Below are 21,380 nucleotides of genomic sequence, written 5' to 3' on the forward strand. Positions count from 1 at the left end.
AAACGAAGCTGATCAGAATATTTTAAAGCTAAACACAGAGTTTTAAAAAAAGAGATTCTAGTGAAAATAGAGACACGATCGAAAGAGTCAGCAAAAATTACAAGTCCGTTTTAAAGAAAGCAGAAAAGTCGTGGAGAAAAAAATGGCACAGAGAACTACGAAGTTTACGCAAAAGCAATTCAAGAGAACTATGGAATAGAATTAAAAAGAAAAAGAAAACATCATGCCCCATAAATTTAGAAGACATGTTTCACCATTTCAGCAACCTCAACGTTAATGATAATGAACATATTGACAGTACAACGACAATGCATATTATCAATTTAGAGAACAATGATGATATTTTAAATGCATGTATTACCGAAGATGAAATTACTTCAGCCATCAAAGACTGAAGAAAGGCAAAAGTGCAGGTGAAGACATAATGAATATATCATTAACAGCGTTCCTTTGCTGACAGAAACATATTGTAAATTATTTAACAAGACACTGGACGAAGGTGTTGTACCTGAAAAATGGGTATCCGGCTTGATATTGCTATTGTATAAAGGCAAAGGTGGTACACTTGACTGTGATAATTATATGGGAATAACTTTGCTCAGCTGTGTTGGAAAACTATTCACTACAGTGTTAAATGCTAGACTGACTGATTATAGCAATGTAAACAATATACTTTCAGGGACCCAAGCAGGATTTAGACAGTCCCATTCTTCATTAGATCAAATGTTTGTTTTGAAATCACTAATTGATATTTTCTCCATGAAAAAGAAAAAACTTTACTGTGCTTTTGTAGATTTAAAAAAAACCTTTGATTCAGTTTGGAGAAGTGGGTTATAGCAAAACTTGTTCATGAAGGCGTGAATGGTAAAATTTTGCGTGTCATAATGAACATGTCTGATAGAATTAAGTCATGTGTGTTTTTAAATTGTGAAAAATCTGAATTCTTTAACATTTGTAAGGGTGTACGACAAGGAGAAAATCTCTCGCCTTTGCTTTTTTTTGTATCTCAATGATTTAGAGTTGTATTTGACTGAGCATAAGAGTCCATCTGTTGATCTTTTATTGAATGTTAACATTTCAGACTTAGATAGTTACATGCGATTATTCGTACTCTTGTATACAGATGACACAATTTTACTTCTGGAGACGAAAGAAGGATTACAACAGTCCCTCAACGTTTTTCACAAATATTGTTTAAAATGGAAGCTAGAGGTTAATGTAAAGAAAACTAAAGTAATGATAGTTAATTCTACAAACAAGATCAATCCTGTTTTTAAGTTTGGTGATGCATGATTGGATGTTGTCGATTCTTTTAAATATGTTGGTATCGAATTCAGTAGAAACGGAACGTTTTACAAAACTAAAAAAATGATTTATGAACAGGCTCATAAAGCTATGTTTTCTTTACTTCAGTCAGCCAGAAATCAAGATTTACCTTTACATATCATTCTGGACATGTACCAATCTATGACTGTTCCTATTTTGTTGTATGGTGCAGAAATATGGGGTTAGGAAAATGTAGATATATTTGAAAATTTAGAATTGAAATTTTTGAATCGCTTGTTCAAACTGAACAGGAATACTATGACCCAAATTGTTTATGGAAATGGTATTTTCAAACTGAACAGGAATACTATGACCCAAATTGTTTATGGAAATGGTATTTATTCTTCAAAATGGATGAGTTGTATCAGACAAATTTTAATAGAAACAGGGTATGACTGTGTTTAGGATGCTCAATTCTTCTCAGAAAGGGAATCTTCCTGCAAGAATGTCAACATTGCTTTAGAGACATGCTCTAGAGGCGAGTAGTAAATGTTTGTTTTATCGAAATTTCAAAAGTGGATTTGGTAGCGAAAATATAAGGCATTGTTTTATCGGAATTTCAAAAGTGGATTTGGTAGAGAAAATATAAGGCATTGTTTTATCGAAATTTCAAAACTGGATTTGGTAGAGAAAAATATATGTCCAATGCCTGATAATTACGTTATCAGCTTCTTCAGATTTCGAAGTAGTAATCATAAGCTGGAAATAGAAACAGGGAGACATAAAGACATATCACGAGAGTTACGGCTTTGTAAGGTTTGTTACATGTCTGTGATTGGTGATGAGTTTCATTTTATAATGGAATGTCCCAATTATGATCAGTTACGAAATAGATATGTTCCTAACAAATATTTGTCTCCAAAATCGGTTTTAGTTTTTTGTAATATGCTCAAAGGAGGCAAAAAAGTCATTTTAGCTGTAAGTAAGATGATTAGATTTGCAAATGTTGCCCAGTTACACTTTTGGAGTTAAAAGACATTTGTGTTTTCTCAACTTTTATGTGACATTGCTGTGTATTTGGAAATGTTTGTTCTGGGCATGAAAGCATCATTTTGCAGTAATCCTCCATACCATTCCCCAATAGGAGTGAAAGGATAAGGATAATTTAAACTTGAAACTTGAAACGTGTGTGTGTGTGTGTGTGTGTGTGTGTGTGTGTGTGTGTGTGTGTCCTGTACCCCGCACTGTGTCCACACCAGGTCCTGCTGACCAACGACTCGGCGCGCGTGCACCGCGAGGTTCAGAGGTCACTGCCCACACTCAGGCGGTTAGCACGTGCCAAGCTCAACGACCAGCAGGTGGCGCTGATGAGTGAAGTCCTGGACGAGCTGTGCGAGTGAGTTTTGGAAGGGTGATGATAATACTGATAATGATGATAATAATAGTAATAATAATAATGATGATGACTATGATAATGATAAGAAAAAGTAATGCTGCTGATGATGATAATAATTCTAATAATAACGATTACACAGCTACTACTACTATTACAACTAATGATAATGATAATAATAATGATGATGATGATAATGATGATGATATTATCATTATTATTAATGTTATTATTATTATTATTATTGCTGTTGTTGTTGTTGTGGTCGTCGTCATCATCATCACCATCATATAAGATAAGAAAAGGAAGAAAAAGAAAAAGAAGAAGAACTGTATGTAAAACAGCGTGTTTTGCTTATCCATTTTCCTCATGAAAGAAAATTTATTCATTTGAAACTCATTCGTTCTCCTTAGTGTGAAGGCAGTAGATCACATACTGTCTACATTGCTTTTACCCGTTTTATACATTTTATCTCTTTCAAAACGTATAAACTCTCTCTCTCTCTCTCTCTCTCTCAACCCCAGTGGCAATGCCATTCTACTCAAGGCCAGACATGGCAGCTATTTTCATCTATTTTCGAAACAGTTTTATTATAAATTCTGATTATTATTTTGGGTGGATATTGTTGGTATCACTCAGAATTCACAGAAATGTAAAAGGAATACGCTCTTCATGTACCGGTTGCCATGGAAACGATTAAAAATGGCCGACAAACAAAAAAAATTAAAGCTCTATAACTACAAAACTATTATAGGTACTTCAGTTTTGGTTTTTGGTTTTGGTTTTTGGTTTTTGTTTATTATTACCTGAACTCACTTTCTGCATTAGGATATCCGAGTCAAAGTGAAAGTTCTTTTGTGACAGCTGTTTATTTTTTAAAAAAATCAAGAACAGAAAGTGCCATTTCTTTTGAAAAATTGTTGAAAAATTCAATATTTTATATATAATGCTATTCTAACATAGAGAGTGTAGGCAACATAGGTAATGTTAAATAAAATACCATGCACTGTTATTGCTATTATTAGTATTAGTATTATTGTTGTTGTTATCATGATTAGGGATGGTTACATATTTATACATATGCAAGTGTACTCGTTTTTGTGTGTGAAGTGTCCGTTTTAGTATTTGTATTTGTCTTTCTTGCGAGGACATCATTTTGTTCTTTCTCTCTTCTTTGTATTGTTATTCATTTTATCTTATTTACTTAAAAGTAGTAGTAGTAGTAGAGTACTGTATTTCTTATTTTGTTTTGTTTGTTTGTTGAATTTCTTTGCCCTGAGGACCGGATGAAAACAAGCATGTCCTTGCTTATTCCACTTCCCTCATTAAAGAAAATTCATTCATTCATTCTCTCTCTCTCTCTCTCTCTCTCTCTCTCTCTCTCTCTCTCTCTCTCTCTCTCTGTCCCTCTCTCCCTCTGTCTCTCTCTCTCGTGTTGCAGATTCTGCCACCTTCCCAAAACCCCGGACGAGCCTCACCACATGAACCAGAACATCATGATTAGCCATGGTGAGTACCGCTCTGTGCTGGCACAAGGTTCCTCAAGCTTCCAACTCAAACCTCACTTTCTTTTCGTCCCCGTTCTGTGGTAGTGGTAGTGCCCTTCCCTTCACTCATCCCCCATCTCCCCCCTCACTCATCCCCCATCTCCCCCCTCACTCATCCCCCATCTCCCCCCTCACTCATCCCCCATCGCCTCCCTCACTCATCCCCATCGCCCCCCTCACTCATCCCCCATCTCCTCCCTCACTCATCCCTCATCTCCTCCCTCACTCATCCCTCATCTCCCCACTCACTTATCCCCCATCTCCCCCCTCACTCATCCCCCATCTCCTCCCTCACTCATACCTCATCTCCCCACTCACTCATCCCTCATCTCCCCACTCACTTATCCCCCATCTCCCCCCTCACTCATCCCCCATCTCCCCCCTCACTCATCCCCCATCTCCTCCCTCACTCATACCTCATCTCCCCACTCACTTATCCCCCATCTCCCCCCTTACTCATCCCCCATCGCCTCCCTCACTCATCCCCCATCTCCCCCTCACTCATCCCTCATCTCCCCCCTCACTCATACCTCATCTCCCCCTCACTCATCCCTCATCTCCCCCCTCACTCATCCCTCATCTCCCCCCTCACTCATCCCTCATCTCCCCTCTCACTCATCCTCATCTCCCCCCTCACTCATCCCCATCTCCCAGTCACCGTGCACGTCGTGTCACACAACCCAGGTGTCAGTGTTTTCCACACGGTGCTTTCAGAGTTCACATCTTCAGGTCTGTGTGAGGCTGCCTCTCCCACTGACCTCAACACAGGGTATCCCGCACTGCGTGGTCAGTTTGATCATTTTAGACAGTGGTCAGTGTGTGGTCAGTTTGATAATTTTAGACAGTGGTCAATGTGTTTTTGGGAGGGGTGGGGTGGTTCAGCATTTGGTGCCTGGGCTCTCCAGGCCTGACCATTCCGCTGGGAGTGCACGGATCAGGCATCTGCTCCCCTATCTCTTCCATGTCAGAAATAACCAGATGGGGTGTTCAGTATATGACTGCACCAGTCCTCACGCTTTGACTCTTCCTTGAAGCTGAAGCTGAAAAGGCAAAACTCAGGCTGGATGTTGAACACTGTGTGCTAAGCCCCCACCCCCACCCCTCTCCCCCAACTGACAATAATCATTGCTTAGCTTGGGAGCTAGACAGTTGGAATGTTGACATGTGTGATACAGGACGTCACTTTGTGGACATCAGAGGTGGCCCACATGACTGTGGTGAACTGTGAAGGGAGTGAACAAATTGGATGGCACGTCTACACTGGGTCATTTCGGTGGTGGTTTTTGTTACTGCTGTTTTTGCCCTTTTCGAAGAATGCTCCAAATACTTCATTTTTTTGCGACAGTATCAAGATACTGATGAACAGGTTTTGATGACACGGTACCTGTGTAGATAGTTTGCCATTCACGTGAACACACTTTCTGCATTTTGTGTGCAGGTGTACTGAACATTGTGCTCGACATTCTGTCTCAAGAGATCGAATCAAAGCTGATTGTAAGTCTCTCTCTCTCTCTCTCTCTCTCTCTCTCTCTCTCTCTCTCTGTCTCCCTCTCTCTCTCCCCCCTCTCTCTCTTTTCTTGTACTTGTTTTACTTTTTTTTCTTGTCATTGTTTTGTTGTTGTTCTTCTTCTTCTCATTTCCCTGTCTGTCTCTCTCTGTCTCTGCCTGCCTGTCTCTGTTTATGTCTCTGTCTCTGTCTCTCTCTCTCCCTCTCTCTCTCTCTTTTCTTGTACTTGTTTTACTTCTTCTTCTCATTTCCCTGTCTGTCTCTCTCTCTGTCTCTCTGTCTCTGCCTGTCTGTCTCTGTCTGTCTGTCTGTCTGTCTCTCTCTCTCTCTCTCTCTCTCTCTCTCTTCTTTCTCTCCTGAATCAAATACAAAAATAAACTATAACAAAACTGTCGCATAATTTGTGGTTATGCAGAGCTTTTAGAATGCGTATGGAAATTCTTCCTGGCCTTTGGCTCTTTCGGCTTTATCACTGTGTACTGTGCCACTGATCTTGTTCCTTCTGGAATTAATTCCGTTGTTCTTGCTTGTTCACAGCGGGGAACTGTTTCTATGTTTGACTCACTTGACTGTTGAGTTTGTTTGCTTACATTTTTTGGTTCGTTTGGTGAATTGTACAGTTGTGTATTGTTTTCTTGACTGTTTGGTATGTTTATTTGTTTGATTACTTGTCTGTTTCTGTTTATTTTAGTTATTTGAGCATTTGTATATTTACTTGGTTCTGTTGTTGTTGCAGGAGTTGACTTTCTGTTAAAGTTTTGTGTTTGCTTGTTTGCATTTAGTTTTTCATTATTCCTCTGTTTAGTTTTTTTCTTTTTTTTGTTTTTCATTTATTTGTGCATTTCTCTTTTTATTTTTTTCTGAACTGTCTGATTAGCTTTTCTGGCTGGTTTGTGGGATACTTGTTTATTTGTGTATATACGTTTTTTGTTTTATTTTTTATCTTTTGTTTATTCCTTTACTGATATGATGGTATTCATTCACGTTCTGGTTGCACTTGTTGAGCGCTTTGTTTTGCAGAGGGGAACGTAGCACGTTATCTGTGAAAGGTTTCAGTGAATGTAACAAGTCGAGAAAAGTGTACACAGCTTGTCCACACTGTTTTAGGCCCAGCTTTCTGTCCAGACTAGCTCCCCTCCCCCCCCCCCCCCCCCCCCCCCACACACACACACTTCCTCACTTTCTTCAGCAGCAACATCATCATCAGCAGCAGCAGCAGCAGCAGTCTAACCAAACTGATGCCTGACTTGTCTGTGATAGTTTGACTTCCAGGAGGAACCGGGAGGGGACAGAACTCAGCATAGAGGTTCTATTTCTTTCCATGCAATACCACTGGTAATAGCGCTGCACCGGCACCTCTTTGCTCCGGCACTGTCAGTATCCGTGTTTCCACTAGCCGTGTCATAGCGATGCTGTGCTCAGCATCCTGTAGTGGCCCGCGCGCGCTGTTAGTGTATATATGTGTATATATGTACATGGTGTACCTACCTTGCACCGCCAGGGCTTTTGCGCTTCTCTGTGTCTTCCGTGTTTGATCGAAGTTCGGTGTATCGTTTTCTGTTCAGTCGTTACGGCGTTGACTAGTTTAGTCAGGAGTTCGTTTTTCACTGAAGCAATTTACTAACGATGAGCACACTGTCAATCGATTTAGAAATTAATATAACTTGATTGTAGAAAAATTCAATGTGTAAATTCTGTCATGGACTTTTTATCATCACTAACTGCATAACAAATGTTTGACTAACATTATGTAATAAAGAGAAATGAAACATCTTTTTTGTGCATGTAGTTCAGATGTCTCTTTCAGATGTGATATGTTTATTTTTCTCGCTTTTCATCCTTTCATTTTGTATTTTCTGACATTTATCACATTTTGAACTCATCTTATACTTTGTACGATGTTATATTTTCTTTCTATTTCAAATGAAAGCGTCGCTTTGGATGCGTATTTTGCCTGGCATGTGTCTCTTCTGAAGCTTGGGCCGCGATGGAATGCTAACTATAAAACACAATTCTAACATGTTGCATGCGTTTGCTGAATACTGTTGCATGTAACTAACAATTGTCCATACTGTCTGTATTACCCAACTGCTTCACATCTCTCCTCTCTCTCTCTCTCTCTCTCTCTCTCTCTCTCTCTCTCTCTCTCTCTCTCTCCCTATTCTTCTCTCTCTATTTATCTATCTCTTTCTCTGTATCTATTTCTCCCAGATTATCAGTTTATTTGTCAAGTACCAGCGATGCAGTAATATACCAGCATACACTGATATATGACAGAGTCACTGAGACACGTAGTTGTAAAGACACACGAGGCGGCGAACATTTTCAGATGGAAGGCCGGTTCTCCCATGAAGCGATCATGCGGGACAGTAGGGAGAGCCGCTTTGTCTTTTCTGCCATCAGTGGCTGCAGAATCTGTCATCTGGAGCACACACATGACATAAGGATGGACTGGTGTAGATAGGCCAGTCACAATGGCCTTTGACGGCTTTCCCAAACGTCATGTTCCATCTTGTTCCCTGCATGGTCATATGCAATGCTCTTAAAAATAAATTATATATATATATATATATATATGTGTGTGTGTGTGTGTGTGTGTGTGTGTGTGTGTGTGTGTGTGTGTGTGTGTGTGTGTGTGTGTGCTGGGTTGGATGTAACTGTGTTCGACAGAAATATCACCTTGTATTTTTTTCCAAACAGTTAAGGAGAGTTTTGTCTTCAGCAAACCCTGAGTTAACTGCTGTTGGCAGATGACAGCTGATTTCTCTGAACTTCTTTCTTCTCCACATTCCAGTCACTTCTGTTTGCGCCACACGGTTATCTTGCTTGGATGAACTGTCCTACTGGCATCTCCTTTTTCTCTTGCTAACAGACGCATGCTGTTTTTGAACTTGCATTTATTATGCGCGTGCAACGCATGCATGTATGTGCGTAGGTGTGAATGTAGTCGTCCGCATGTGTTCATAGATGTGTGTGTGTGTGTGTGTGTGTGTGTGTGGGTGTGTGTGGGTGTCTTTGTGAACCACTTGCGTGATCGTTTATCAACTGGCATGATGCGATTCGCATTAGCATGACCTGCTGTCATTTGCATGACCTACCGTGAATTTGTGTGGTCCTTTTTGAAATTGCATGTCCCATTGTGAATACCCATGTCCCGTTGTGAATACCCCATGTCCAATTGTGAATACCCGGGGCCCACTGTGAATTTGCACGGTTCTTTGTGAACATGCATGACCCAATGTAAATTTACATGGTCTTTTGTGAATTTGCATAGTCTGTCCATTAAAAACCCGAGAAAATCGGTTGCATTTGGATATAACTAAGAGCCTGTCAGATAATTTACCTGACCTTTTTTTTGTTGTTCTGTTGATATATTCCCGGGTTCACGCACTGACACACACACACACACACACACACACACACACACACACACACACACACACACACACATTCAAAATATGCTTGGTGTACAGATCTTTATGGTGTGAATTTATGTATGAGAATTAGTATGCGTGGCTGGTTATATTAGGGGAGTGTAATGGATCACATCTCAGTGATTATTGTTCTGTTTCCATTCTGTTTTGAGTTATCTTATGACTATACCCATTGAAAAACTGGACCTCCAGACGTAAAGAGTCGTTTTTCCTTTCAATGCAAATTGTTTATTTTTAGTTTATTTTCTTAATGATTCTCTGAACATGACTTGTATAAGGGCGCGCCAGCATATATGCATGCTTGTTTGTAACACGCGCATTTGTGTGTGTGTGTGTGTGTGTGTGTGTGTGTGTGTGTGTGTGTGTGTGTTCTTTTGTTCAGAAGTCAGCCTTCACAGAAGTGATTTTTTTAAAGTGATTCAGTTTTACCCCTCTCTCGTTAATAGACAAATTATTCATGATGATCGTGTATCTGCAGATACTTTCTCCACCCAACAAATCGTTCCACGTTCAGTCCCATGTGCATGTCTGGTGTGGCGATGTTTGAAATGCAGTGATTTCTTTGACGCGTGCATAATTGTGTGCTTGTTTATTGTGATTTTTCTATCATTATTTTCTCCGCTGTAGGTATATGAGATTGCGCGTAAAATGATGACAATGATAATAATGTTGATAATGGTAATTATGAAGATGATGATAATTATATCGTCGTCATCGTCATCCACACATACTGACACACCGCATGCACACATATATACACACCTCATGCTTTTTCTGATATATATAGATATAGATATATAATCATGTGCTTTAATTTGAGCGAAAATTGATGACAATGATGATGATGATGCGGTCGTGATGATGGTGATGATGATGATGATATCACCTCATGATCTGACCCACAGGACCAGTACGCCGGCATGGAGACTGTGTTCAGGAAGACCCTCTTTCTCCTCAAGCTGCTCATTCGGGAAAACCACAAGGTATATATACACTGTTGTGTGAAATTAGTACTAAAGACATGTCTTTTTGTTTGTTTTGCGCGCGCATTCAGACAGAAGGACGAAGAGGAACAAGTTCTGGTGCGCGCGCGCGCGTGTGTGTGTGTGTGTGTGCGTGCGTGAGTGTGTATGTGTGTTATTGTTTGTACATTGTAATCATATATATATATATATATATATATATATATATGTGTGTGTGTGTGTGTGTGTGTGTGTGTGTGTGTGTGTGCATAGTTTTTGTGACGGTGAAGGTCTCCTTGACTCACATTGTTTTCTTCGTGACGGTGAAGGTCACCCTGACACACATTGGGTTTTTTTGGGGGGAGTGGTGGGGGGAGGGAGATGGTGTTGTTACTTTTTTTGACGATGAAGGTCACCCTGACACACAGTATGACGGTGAAGGTCACCTTGACACTCTGTGACGTACAGGTGCAGGACAAGATGTTTGACAACCTTGACCAGCTGCTGGACGTGCAGATCGTCCGCTCTGACCTGGCTGTGGCCCTCAAAGAGGTGGGTGTAAGGTGTGACCTGGCTGTGGCCCTCAAAGAGGTGGGTGTAAGGTGTGACCTGGCTGTGGCCCTCAAAGAGGTGGGTGTAAGGTGTGACCTGGCTGTGGCCCTCAGGGAGGTGGGTGTAAGGTGTGACCTGGCTGTGGCCCTCAAAGAGGTGGGTGTAGGTGTGACCTGGCTGTGGCCCTCAGAGAGGTGGGTGTAAGGTGTGACCTGGCTGTGGCCCTCAGAGAGGTGGGTGTAAGGTGTGACCTGGCTGTGGCCCTCAAAGAGGTGGGTGTAAGGTGTGACCTGGCTGTGGCCCTCAGAGAGGTGGGTGTAAGGTGTGACCTGGCTGTGGCCCTCAGGGAGGTGGGTGTAAGGTGTGACCTGGCTGTGGCCCTCAGAGAGGTGGGTGTAAGGTGTGACCTGGCTGTGGCCCTCAAAGAGGTGGGTGTAAGGTGTGACCTGGCTGTGGCCCTCAGAGAGGTGGGTGTAAGGTGTGACCTGGCTGTGGCCCTCAGGGAGGTGGGTGTAAGGTGTGACCTGGCTGTGGCCCTCAGGGAGGTGGGTGTAAGGTGTGACCTGGCTGTGGCCCTAGCTACTCCGTGTGCACCTGGCTACTCCGTGTTCCAGGTGGTTGATATCAAACGGAGATGCGGAACCTGCTTAACTCTTTCCATACGAACGGCGAAAGAGACGACGTTAACAGCGTTTCACCCCAGTTACCACCATTAAAACTATTGCAAGCAGAAGGCTCTTATACTGAAGAGGTGAATGTTGACAAAGAATACCACAATTCTGACGACGGAAGCTAAAGGTTGGGTCATTCAGACACCCACTGGACATCCGAGGTGTCTGTGTAGAGGAGAAAAGAGGACTGGCCGTACTGAGTGAGTTAATGGGTTGTGACGTTGCTAACACGTTTTTGCTCGGAGATATCGCATTCATGTCAACCTGGACCGTTGTATCTTCTCAATGGCTGGTCATTTTCACCCTCACCTTTCTTCTTCTTCGTCTCCTTCTCCTCCTTCTCCTCCTCCTTCTTTTTCTTCGTCAGTCTCGCTCTTCTTCAATCTTCTCTATCTCTGTCTATCCATTCAGACTAGAACTATCTCCGTCTGTCTGCAGTCGTGTTTTTATCACTCTAAAGGATGAAACCCAAACAGAAAACAAGGTGTTGCTGTTTCCAACTGAAAAACACAAAAAGTACAAATAAAACAGCAAAATTGGTGCTTCTTTCACAGGTTGCTTTAAACTTCTTCTTCTTCTTCTTCTCCTTCTTCTGCTGCTGCTGCTGCTGAAAATGCATCATGTGTCTAAAATATAATAAAAAGAAATATTTTACATCAACAACAAGTTTTTTTTCAATCAACCATTCGGGCTGTCGCGCGCGTTGGTCGTCAGCAGCCTTTTCCCTTCCTGACTGACACCCAATATTCTTCCCCCACCCCCACCCCATCCCTCCCTGGCCTCCCTCCCCCTTCCCTGCCCCTGTTTGCAGATCTTCATCGGGAACCAGGCGACGTGCCTGAAGGTGCATTCCCGCCAGGTGCAGAGGATGGTGCTGCAGGCCGCGGAGAGCCAGCAGTCAGCCCCCGAGTTCCTGGAGCTGCTGAGGGCGCTGGTAAAGGTGGAGGGGCTGGACCTGACCATCAAGCGGAACCAGGCACTCGTCATGAAGTACATCATGCAGAACTTCAAGAAGGCCGCCTACGTCCTGGACCAACCCAGGAACTTCAGGTGAGAGGGGGGGTGTGTGGTGTGTGGTGTGGTGTGTGTGTGTGTGTGTGTGTGTGTGTGTGTGTGTGTCTGTCTGTCTGTCTGTCTGTCTGTGTATGTGTGTAGGGGTTGGGGTGGGTGGGGTGGGAGTAACAAGAATTAAGAGGAAGCAGGTCCTGGAGATGACTTGTCCCTACATCATGCAGAAGAACATCCGAGAAAGTTGCTTACATTCTGGATCACCTCAGGATTTTCAGACGAGGGTGTGATTGTGTAAGTGTGGTGTGTGTGTGTGTGTGTGTGTGTGTGTGTGTGTGTGTGTGTGTGTGTGTGTGTGTGCACGTGGGCTGACACGTATATGGGTACCTTCTGTAGCTGCATCAATTGTATGCACAGGAGGTAGGTGTGGAGCAGTGAAGGGGAAGATACACGTGTGCATGTATGTATGTTTGCGCCAGCACATTTTCGTAATTCCTTCTTTCATGTGTCTGTGGTGGGATAATTGAATGGAGGTGTGTGTGTTACAAGAATGTAAATATGTATGTGTGCATGTGTGTGTGTGTGTGTGTGTGTGTGTGTGTGTGTGTGTGTGTGTGTGTGTGTGCGGGCTGCAGGGAGAACATACTGACCAAGCAGACGGAGCAGGGACACCTGACCTACTTCATCAACCTGGTGGATCTGCTGGCCACCTGTGCTGAGGTACAGACTTTGTCCCTGTGTGGTGTGGTGAGGTCACAATCTGTGCTAATTTGTGCATATGCTAATGTGCAGTACAAAAATCAAGCAAACCAACAGTGACTTGCACCGTTCATCAGTGACAGGAGTTCGAGGCCCTGTTTCGACTTGGTGTTGTGTCATTGGGAAAGACACGAAGTCTTTATTGCGATTTTCTGACACAGGTGTGTCTGTCATTGGGGTTTGGGAAGGTTAAACGGCGGAAGGAGAGGACCTCCCCTCCCCCGCCTTGACCCCCAACACCCCCCTCCCCTCCCCCGCCTTGACCCCCAATAACCCCCCTCCCCCGCCTTGACCCCAAATAACCCCCCTCCCCCGCCTTGACCCCCAACACCCCCCTCCCCTCCCCCGCCTTGACCCCAAATAACCCCCCTCCCCTCCCCCGCCTTGACCCCAAATAACCCCCCTCCCCTCCCCAGCCTTGATCCCCAACACCACCCCTCCCCTACCCCGCTTTGACCCCCCCCTCCCCGCCTTGACCCCCAACACCCCCTCCCCTCCCCCGCTTTGACCCCCAACACCCCCTCCCCTCCCCCGCTTTGACCCCCAACACCCCCTCCCCTCCCCCGCTTTGACCCCCAACACCCCCTCCCCTCCCTCGCTTTGATCCCCAGCACCCCCCTCCCACCCCCGCCTTCCTACGCAGTGCCCTAAACACTGGATATGAATATATCACTGCCCTGAAGACCGTGAAAGATGTCGGGGTCCTTTCACTTTGGTTTTCCTTTTGACCCCTCAGGGAGAGAACAAGTTCATCGAGTCGCTGTGCCAGACCATCGTGCCGGTGGAGGAGCTGCTGTGGGTGATGACCCATACGGGCATCGACTGCAACCTGAAGCGGCCCTTCCTGCACTTCATGCTGTGGGTGTACATGAAGACCACGGGGTCCAACCTGGTGGAGAGCGGGGCGGCGGACCTGCAGCACGACAAGTGGGTGCTGTGACTGACTGTCTTCCCTGTCCCTCTTGCCTTTAGGAATGTCACCCCCTTCAGAAAGGGCTGTGGCCTATGCTGAATCAACAATTTCGTTTCGTTTCGTTTATCTCTCCTTTCTTCTGTCTTCCGTTCTTCCTTTTCTTACTTTCCCTTTCTTTCTTTATTTCTTTCGTTCCTTCTCCTTTTTCTTCCTTTCCCTTTCTGTCTTCTCTATCCACGCGTTATTGATGATGTCAGACCCACGTGTCATTGATCCAGTGGCACCTCATGGCTCTGTCCTGTCGTTCAGGTCCATGTGGGACTTCATCCACTCTGTGACGGGAGACATCCACCAGCTGATCGACTACCTGTCGCGCCACCCGGACAAGGTACCCGTGCTGCTGAAGAACCCACCGCCCAAGAGCCGGGTGGCGGAGCCCACAGATACACGGGCCGTGATGCAGCACATCCTCTTCTACGTCCTGGACGGCGTGCTGCCCTTTCTGCACGTGAGTCTCGTCTCTCCTGGGACCTGGAACACAGCAGCACACACCGAAAAGAAACATAGGCACAGTACAGTCAGTCCAGGCACAGGACATGACGAGACAAATTCTTTATTATCAAGGGTAATCGATAAACAAATAACATGGGGAGGGTTGTTCGTTTTCATTCTGGGGGTTGGGAGCCTTTTTTGTTTTTGTTTTTGCTTTTTTGGTTGTTGTTTTTTTTTTTGTTTTTTTGTTTTGTTTTTTTTGTTTGTTTTTTGTTTGTTTTTTTGTTGTTGTTGTTTTTTTTACAGCCAGACTTCGCCCTAAAGATGGACTTAAGCTAAAAAAAAATTTAAAAAAGCAAACAGTTCGCAAAGGAAAATAAATCAAAACACAAAGAAGATACACCACTATTTCTCTACTACCTCACCCTATACTGTCATTCCGCACAGAACATAGTAAAGGGGTATAATAAATGGAAGAAAGAAGAAAAAAAAGAAGCGTGCAAACAGCACAACGTATGAACTAGGACATGCCCTTGGCATTGACCAATCCGTCATTTTTCTTTCTCCGGAGGATGAAAACAACTAACAAACTATTGTACATAGTGCACACAATTTTGGCCTTTTAATGATATCAGGCGTACACAGCCAACAAAACGCCAACAGACAAACACGAAGAGAAGAAAACAACATTGTAAGCAATACATGCACGAACGTGACATGCATCTGTGGAATGTATGTATACAAAAATGTCACTGGTTTGTTCATAGAGACAGGGTTGCTATATATGTGTAACAGCGTGTGTCTTAAAATAGAAATCGAGGAGAACAGAAAAAAAAGCCCTCGAATAAAAATAAGGAAAGGTAAAAAGGTGTGATTGTAACTATGAAAGGTTGTGCAGTCCTCAGGAATCACACCGTGAACGGTGTGTGTGTGTGTGTGTGTGTGTGTGTGTGCAGGTGTTCTACACTGTGTTCTACTGCCCCGACAAAGATGTCTACACCAACGAGGTGAACACGACGGAAAGCATGGCCAACGCCCTGATTGTGAGTACTGCCCTCAGTGCTGTGTTGAAGTGTGGTGTGTTGTAAATTACTGAAGGCCTTTCGTCTTGTGTTGGGTTTCGGGTGTGAGCAACAGTCGAATCCGCAAGAACGGAGTGTGTACAATACATCCACTGTCTCTACTATTGTATTGTATTATATTGTATTGTGATATACTGTATTCTATTGTATTGTACTATATTGCATTGTACTGTTCTGTATTGTATTGTGTTGTAGGTAATGTCTTATTTTGATATCCGAAATTCTTGGACCCTATTTAAACGGCATGTTTTGGGCGTTTTGCAGGCACGCGGAAAATAATGTTAATGTAATCCACCCTCCTTTTGGAGAGTTTGGCATCAAAATGATGGAAAGGTGAACCGACTTGCTTCTTGTATCTCAGCGTGGTTGGAGATCTACAAACGGAAATCTGATTGATACAGATCATTGGAGACGATTTTGTGGACCTAGCGAGATGGCTGTAGATTAGTGTATCGACTGAATGGATATCAAAACTGAGTACAACCACCCACCCCCACCCCCCTGCCTATAAAATTAAAGTCCACTGGAAAATGGGTCACATCAACTACGATTGGAAATATGTGCACGAAAACCTCCAATAACATTGGTCCCTTAAATCAGGTACTAAAGTAGGAATTTCTAATGTTGTGTTGTATTCCATTGCATTGTTTGTATTTTATTGTACTGCATTGTGTTGCACTACACGGCTTTGTATGGAGCTAGTGTCATACACAAATAAGTGATCAGATATCTGAGGTCACAGGGCTCTCCTTTCAGTGGTGTTGACGCCACTCGCCCAAGTTCTTTCCGTTTGCTCGTTAGGGTTTGGTTGGGTTGGTTTGTTTGATTGTTGGTTTTTGTTTGTTTTTAATGCTAACACCTCTCTTTTCCCTCAGTCATCCGTTTGTATCTAGCTCAGCAAGAATGTTTCATGTGTTTGGATCCTGCTAAACTACATAGTAAAGTATAGTGCTTTTTTCGTCGTATCAAATTCGTACCACAACAGACTCATCTGTGTGTAAGTCGGACCTTTCCTGCACGAGGAGACAGCGTCGCCACACCACAGTTCCACATATTTCCGCCCGTTTCTCTTCTTATGAGGACAACACACTGTCACAGGAGGACATTGTCTGATTTCTTTGTTGGTTATTAGAATTTCTTTTTTAATTGTCTGTTCAATTTATTATTTGTTATTTAAAACACAGAAAAAATATATTCATCACAGAAAAATATTGTCTGTTTGATTATCTGTTGTTGTTGTGGGGTTGTTGTTTTTTCTTATCAAAAATACAAATTTACTCGTCCTTCTTATTTACTTGTGTATTTGTTTGTTGTTGTTTTGTTCACAGCGAGTTTCGTTTCGTGGGTCATACCGGAGATTAGAAAAGAGAGATAAACCACTCGCGGCAGGCCCCTTCTTACTGTCTATAACAGTGCTGAAGCCGTTTTTGGGCACACACGCAGTGCGGAAGGGTGGGGGTAAATCACCCTCTCCTTCCCCACCCGAAGGAAACTGGTCGGTTCTGACGGTTCAGCTGCAGTAAAGCGAAAGTTCAGTTACGCCTGGAATTTCCCACGTGTAGTAAGATTCGCTGTATACAATGAAAACCGATTCATTTTTGCTTTGGTTTTTAGCACGTTTGCATCTGCTTGAATGTAGATAATATAAAAAGAAAATAAAGCAGCTCCCCCCACCACCAACTCCCCCCCCCTCCCCCAGCGCAATGTTGCACATGAGAGAGACAGTTATAAATTATTGAACTGCGTTTTCGTAACGCTACTTTTTCTTCACACTTTCTGGTTTACATCACCATTTCTTCAACAACAAAAAATATATATATATATATCAAAACATAAAACACATATTCAGCTCTGTCTCTCTTCTAACATCTGTCTATACATACATACATGAATACATACATACATAATTTCATATAGATCTATCAGTATGTAAATCTAAATCTATCCATATGTACATAATCATAAATATAATTCATATATATACGAACGCTTCATGTTGCCCGAGCAGACCGTTGTATTGTGCTCTATTTCTCTCTCTAAGTCTCTGTCTCTGTTTCTCTCTCTCGGGAGTTTTACATGGCTGTTAAAAGCATCTACGATTCTGTACTTGTATGTGTTCGTGACAAAGGTATTTATTCAGACTTTTTTCAGTGTCCAAGAGGGGTTAAACAAGGTTGTATGCCAAGCACACAGCTGTTTTCCTTTTTCATCGGTGAATTGGCAGTGGAGTTATCAAAGAAGGGGAGACATGGAATACAAATGATACCTGGCGCAACAGATTTGCTCTTAATGCTATTTGCTGATGATGTTGTTCTCTTGTCTGACACACCCATAGGGTTACAAAATCAATTAAATGCCCTTAAGCAAGAAACAGACAGACTACAACAAACAGTGAATCTCGTTAAGACCAATATTATAGTTTTCCGCAATGGAGGTCATCTTTTGACTCGTGAAAAATGGTGCTGTGGTGGTGATAGGGAAATAAAAGTAACCAATACATATAAATATTTAGGAATGTTATTCACAACAAAATTGAGTTTGACATCTGCGTGGGATGAAGCAAACAGAAAAGGGAAAAAAGGTGTAATCCAAATTATAAAATCACTCAGGAGACTGCGTTCGACTGACGCTTTCCTTTCGTTTGGGCGGGGCAAAGGCAGCTCATGAATAATGAATGCGTGCCGCGGCGCAGGCTGCCTGGCTTCAGCAATTTCTGCAAGTGGTTTATCTCTCTTTTCTAATCTCCGGTCATACCTGCTACTTCGTGTATTTCCTGCGTTACGTTTTGTTTTTGTTGTTGTTGCTGTGTGAACACACCCACACTCACCACCTCCACCCCTGTCCCCAGGCGCTGTGTGACCTGATCGGAGGTCACGTGAGCAACCCGCAGTACCTGAAGAACGTGGTGATGTGTCTGACCACTGTGGTCTCTGTGTCCAGTGCCTCCAAGACGGTCAGTTCATCACCCCCTGTGTGTGTGTGATAGTACTGATAATGGTAACTGAGGAGGGGGAGGAGGGGGGGAAAGTAGAAGAAAAAGAAGGGGAGGAAGAAGAAGGAGGAGGAGGAGGAGAAAACGATAGGAGAGGGGGAGGAAGAAAAAGGAGGAGGAGGAGGAGAAAACGATAGGAGAGGGGGAGGAAGAAAAAGGAGGAGGAGGAGAAGAAGAAAAAGAAGAAGGAGGAGGAAGAAGAAGAAGAAGTAGAAGAAAATGATAGGGGAGGGGGAGGAAGAAGACGAAGGAAAAAAAAGAAGAAGAAGAAAAGGGAGGAGGAGAAAGAAAAAGAAGAATTAGAAGGAGGAGGAAGGAGGAGGAGGAGGGGGGAGGAGGAGGATAAACTGGTTTTGATAGTGATAATAATAATAATAATAATGATAATGATAATGATAAAAATAACTAAGGAAGGGGAGGAAGAAGAAGCAGGAGGAGGAGGCGAAGAAGAGGACGATGGCGAGGAGAAGGAAAATGAAGACATGATAAAGATTTGAAAAAAATAGATAAATAAATAATAATCAAATAAATGAATGATGATAATAATAACAATAATGATAATAATAATAAATCACTCCCCTTAAAGTGGATTGTAAGCGCCTTACATAAAGCGATACATCTACAACAGTGTATAATGGCATACAACCGCACATGAAGACTTAAAACAAAAATATGTGTAGGCCCAGTTGCATTGTCACGCACTCACTACTTTACACGTACGGTGCACATACACGAGTCTACTTGTATGTAATAATATAATCAGAATATAAATGAATATCCAGGCAATATTATACATTTAAATAACAACCACAATACAAATGGTAAAGTGGCAATGTGTCTCTAAAGAGACTGGTCTTTCACAGCTAACTAGTGCAGAAAAAGTTACCTAGTACAAAAACGACAGTAAAAATATATTCGGAAAGAAAGACAAAGGTGGAAAATGGAATGGTGTGTGTGTGTGTGTGTGTGTGTGTGTGTGTGTGTGCATGCGTTTATGTGTGCATGAGTGTGTGCACGTTCAGTTGCATGCAAGCTTATACTCCATCGTGTTGTGATCTATTTCCCGTCTGTTTTATCGCTGAGTTTTCCATGTGTTGGTCCAGCTGCTGGTCAGTGTGTTGGAGAAGTTCACTGGTGAAATGCACCTGGCCGAGACGTCCAGTGCCGTACGGAAGGTCAGTCACCTGTCTGTATCCCCACACCACACACTACACCTCCACACTCCCACATCCACACCACACCTCTTTTCTCTCAGTCACCTGTCTGTATCCCCACACCACACACTACACCCCCACACCCACACCACACACTACACCCCCACACCCCAACACCCACACCACGCCACACCTCTCTTTTCTCTCAGTCACCTGTCTGTCTCCCCACACCCACACCCCAACACTGCACATCACACCACATACCTCTGTTTTCCCGCCCAATTTGGTATTCCTCCTTGTGTCTTTTCCATTTTTTAGTGTCCGACTTATTTCCTTTTCTGGTGAATAATTCTTTATCAGTGTGTGGGTGGGTGGGTGCGTGCGTGTGTGCGTGCGTGCGTGTCTGTTTGTGTGTGTGTGTGTGTGTGTGTGTGTGTGTGCGTGTGTGTGTGACCAGGGCAACATGGAGTACTACTCCACGGAGCTGGAGCTGAACGCCAAGTTCCACACCTACACCAACAACTGCATGCTGGTGCACAGCGGCCATAACACCGTGCAGGCACAGCTCAAGATCAAGTCCAAGAGGGGTGAGGCTGGGTGTGTGTGTGGGGGGGGGTGTTGGATGGAGGTGGAGGTGTGTGAGTGAGCGCACCTGTTCAGTACTCAAATGGGAATATTATGAATATAATGTGACATGGGGATATTCTTTTCTGTCTCTGTCTCTGTCTCTCTGTCTCTCTCTCTCTCTCTGTCTCTCTCTCTCTCTCTCTCTCTCTCTCTCTCTGCCCCTTCCCCAGTATCTCTCTCTCTATTCCTCTCCCTCTCACTCTGTCTCTCTATTCCTCTCCCTCTCACTCTCTGTCTCTCTATTCCTCTCCCTCTCTGTCTCTCTATTTCTCTCACTCTCACTCTCTGTCTCTCTATTCCTCTCCCTCTCACTCTCTGTCTCTCTATTCCTCTCCCTCTCCCTCTCTCTCTCTCTATTCCTCTCCCTCTCCCTCTCTGTCTCTCTATTCCTCTCCCTCTCCCTCTCTGTCTCTCTATTTCTCTCACTCTCACTCTCTGTTTCTCTATTTCTCTCTCTCTCACTCTCTGTCTCTCTATTTCTCTCCCTCTCACTCTCTGTCTCTATTTCTCTCACTCTCCCTCTCTGTCTCTCTATTCCTCTCCCTCTCCCTCTCCCTCTCTGTCTCTCTATTTCTCTCACTCTCACTCTCTGTCTCTCTATTTCTCTCACTCTCACTCTCTGTCTCTCTATTTCTCTCACTCTCTGTCTCTCTATTTCTCTCCCTCTCACTCTCTGTCTCTCTATTTCTCTCCCTCTCACTCTCTGTCTCTCTATTTCTCTCACTCTCTCTGTCTCTCTATTTCTCTCACTCTCTCTCTCTGTCTCTCTATTTCTCTCACTCTCACTCTCTGTCTATTTCTCTCCCTCTCACTCTCTGTCTCTCTATTTCTCTCACTCTCACTCTCTGTCTCTCTATTTCTCTCCCTCTCACTCTCTGTCTCTCTATTTCTCTCACTCTCACTCTCTGTCTCTCTATTTCTCTCACTCTCACTCTCTGTCTCTCTATTTCTCTCACTCTCTGTCTCTCTATTTCTCTCACTCTCTGTCTCTGTCTCTCTATTTCTCTCACTCTGTCTCTCT

The 21,380-nt window shown here is 43.4% G+C and overlaps 1 protein-coding gene across 5 annotated transcripts in view; it reads left to right on the forward strand.

Moving 5' to 3' along the window:
• Positions 1-21,380, forward strand: part of LOC143286064 (inositol 1,4,5-trisphosphate-gated calcium channel ITPR3-like) — a 392,528-nt gene that overhangs the window by 324,185 nt on the left and 46,963 nt on the right. For 4 of the 5 annotated variants that reach the window (XM_076593622.1, XM_076593624.1, XM_076593623.1 and 1 more), the window contains 13 exons: positions 2,526-2,662; positions 4,101-4,168; positions 5,645-5,700; positions 10,053-10,130; positions 10,578-10,661; positions 12,144-12,382; positions 12,976-13,060; positions 13,836-14,026; positions 14,322-14,520; positions 15,461-15,547; positions 18,435-18,539; positions 19,682-19,753; positions 20,190-20,319. In XM_076593622.1, coding sequence (XP_076449737.1) covers positions 2,526-2,662; positions 4,101-4,168; positions 5,645-5,700; positions 10,053-10,130; positions 10,578-10,661; positions 12,144-12,382; positions 12,976-13,060; positions 13,836-14,026; positions 14,322-14,520; positions 15,461-15,547; positions 18,435-18,539; positions 19,682-19,753; positions 20,190-20,319 — 1,531 coding nt within the window. Of the gene's footprint in view, positions 1-2,525; positions 2,663-4,100; positions 4,169-5,644; positions 5,701-6,973; positions 7,049-10,052; positions 10,131-10,577; positions 10,662-12,143; positions 12,383-12,975; positions 13,061-13,835; positions 14,027-14,321; positions 14,521-15,460; positions 15,548-18,434; positions 18,540-19,681; positions 19,754-20,189; positions 20,320-21,380 lie in introns of all 5 variants that reach the window. The other variant, XM_076593621.1, reaches the window with a different exon arrangement.

This window comes from Babylonia areolata, chromosome 9 (assembly GCF_041734735.1).
Source record: "Babylonia areolata isolate BAREFJ2019XMU chromosome 9, ASM4173473v1, whole genome shotgun sequence".
NCBI classification, from domain to species: Eukaryota; Metazoa; Mollusca; class Gastropoda; order Neogastropoda; family Buccinidae; genus Babylonia; species Babylonia areolata.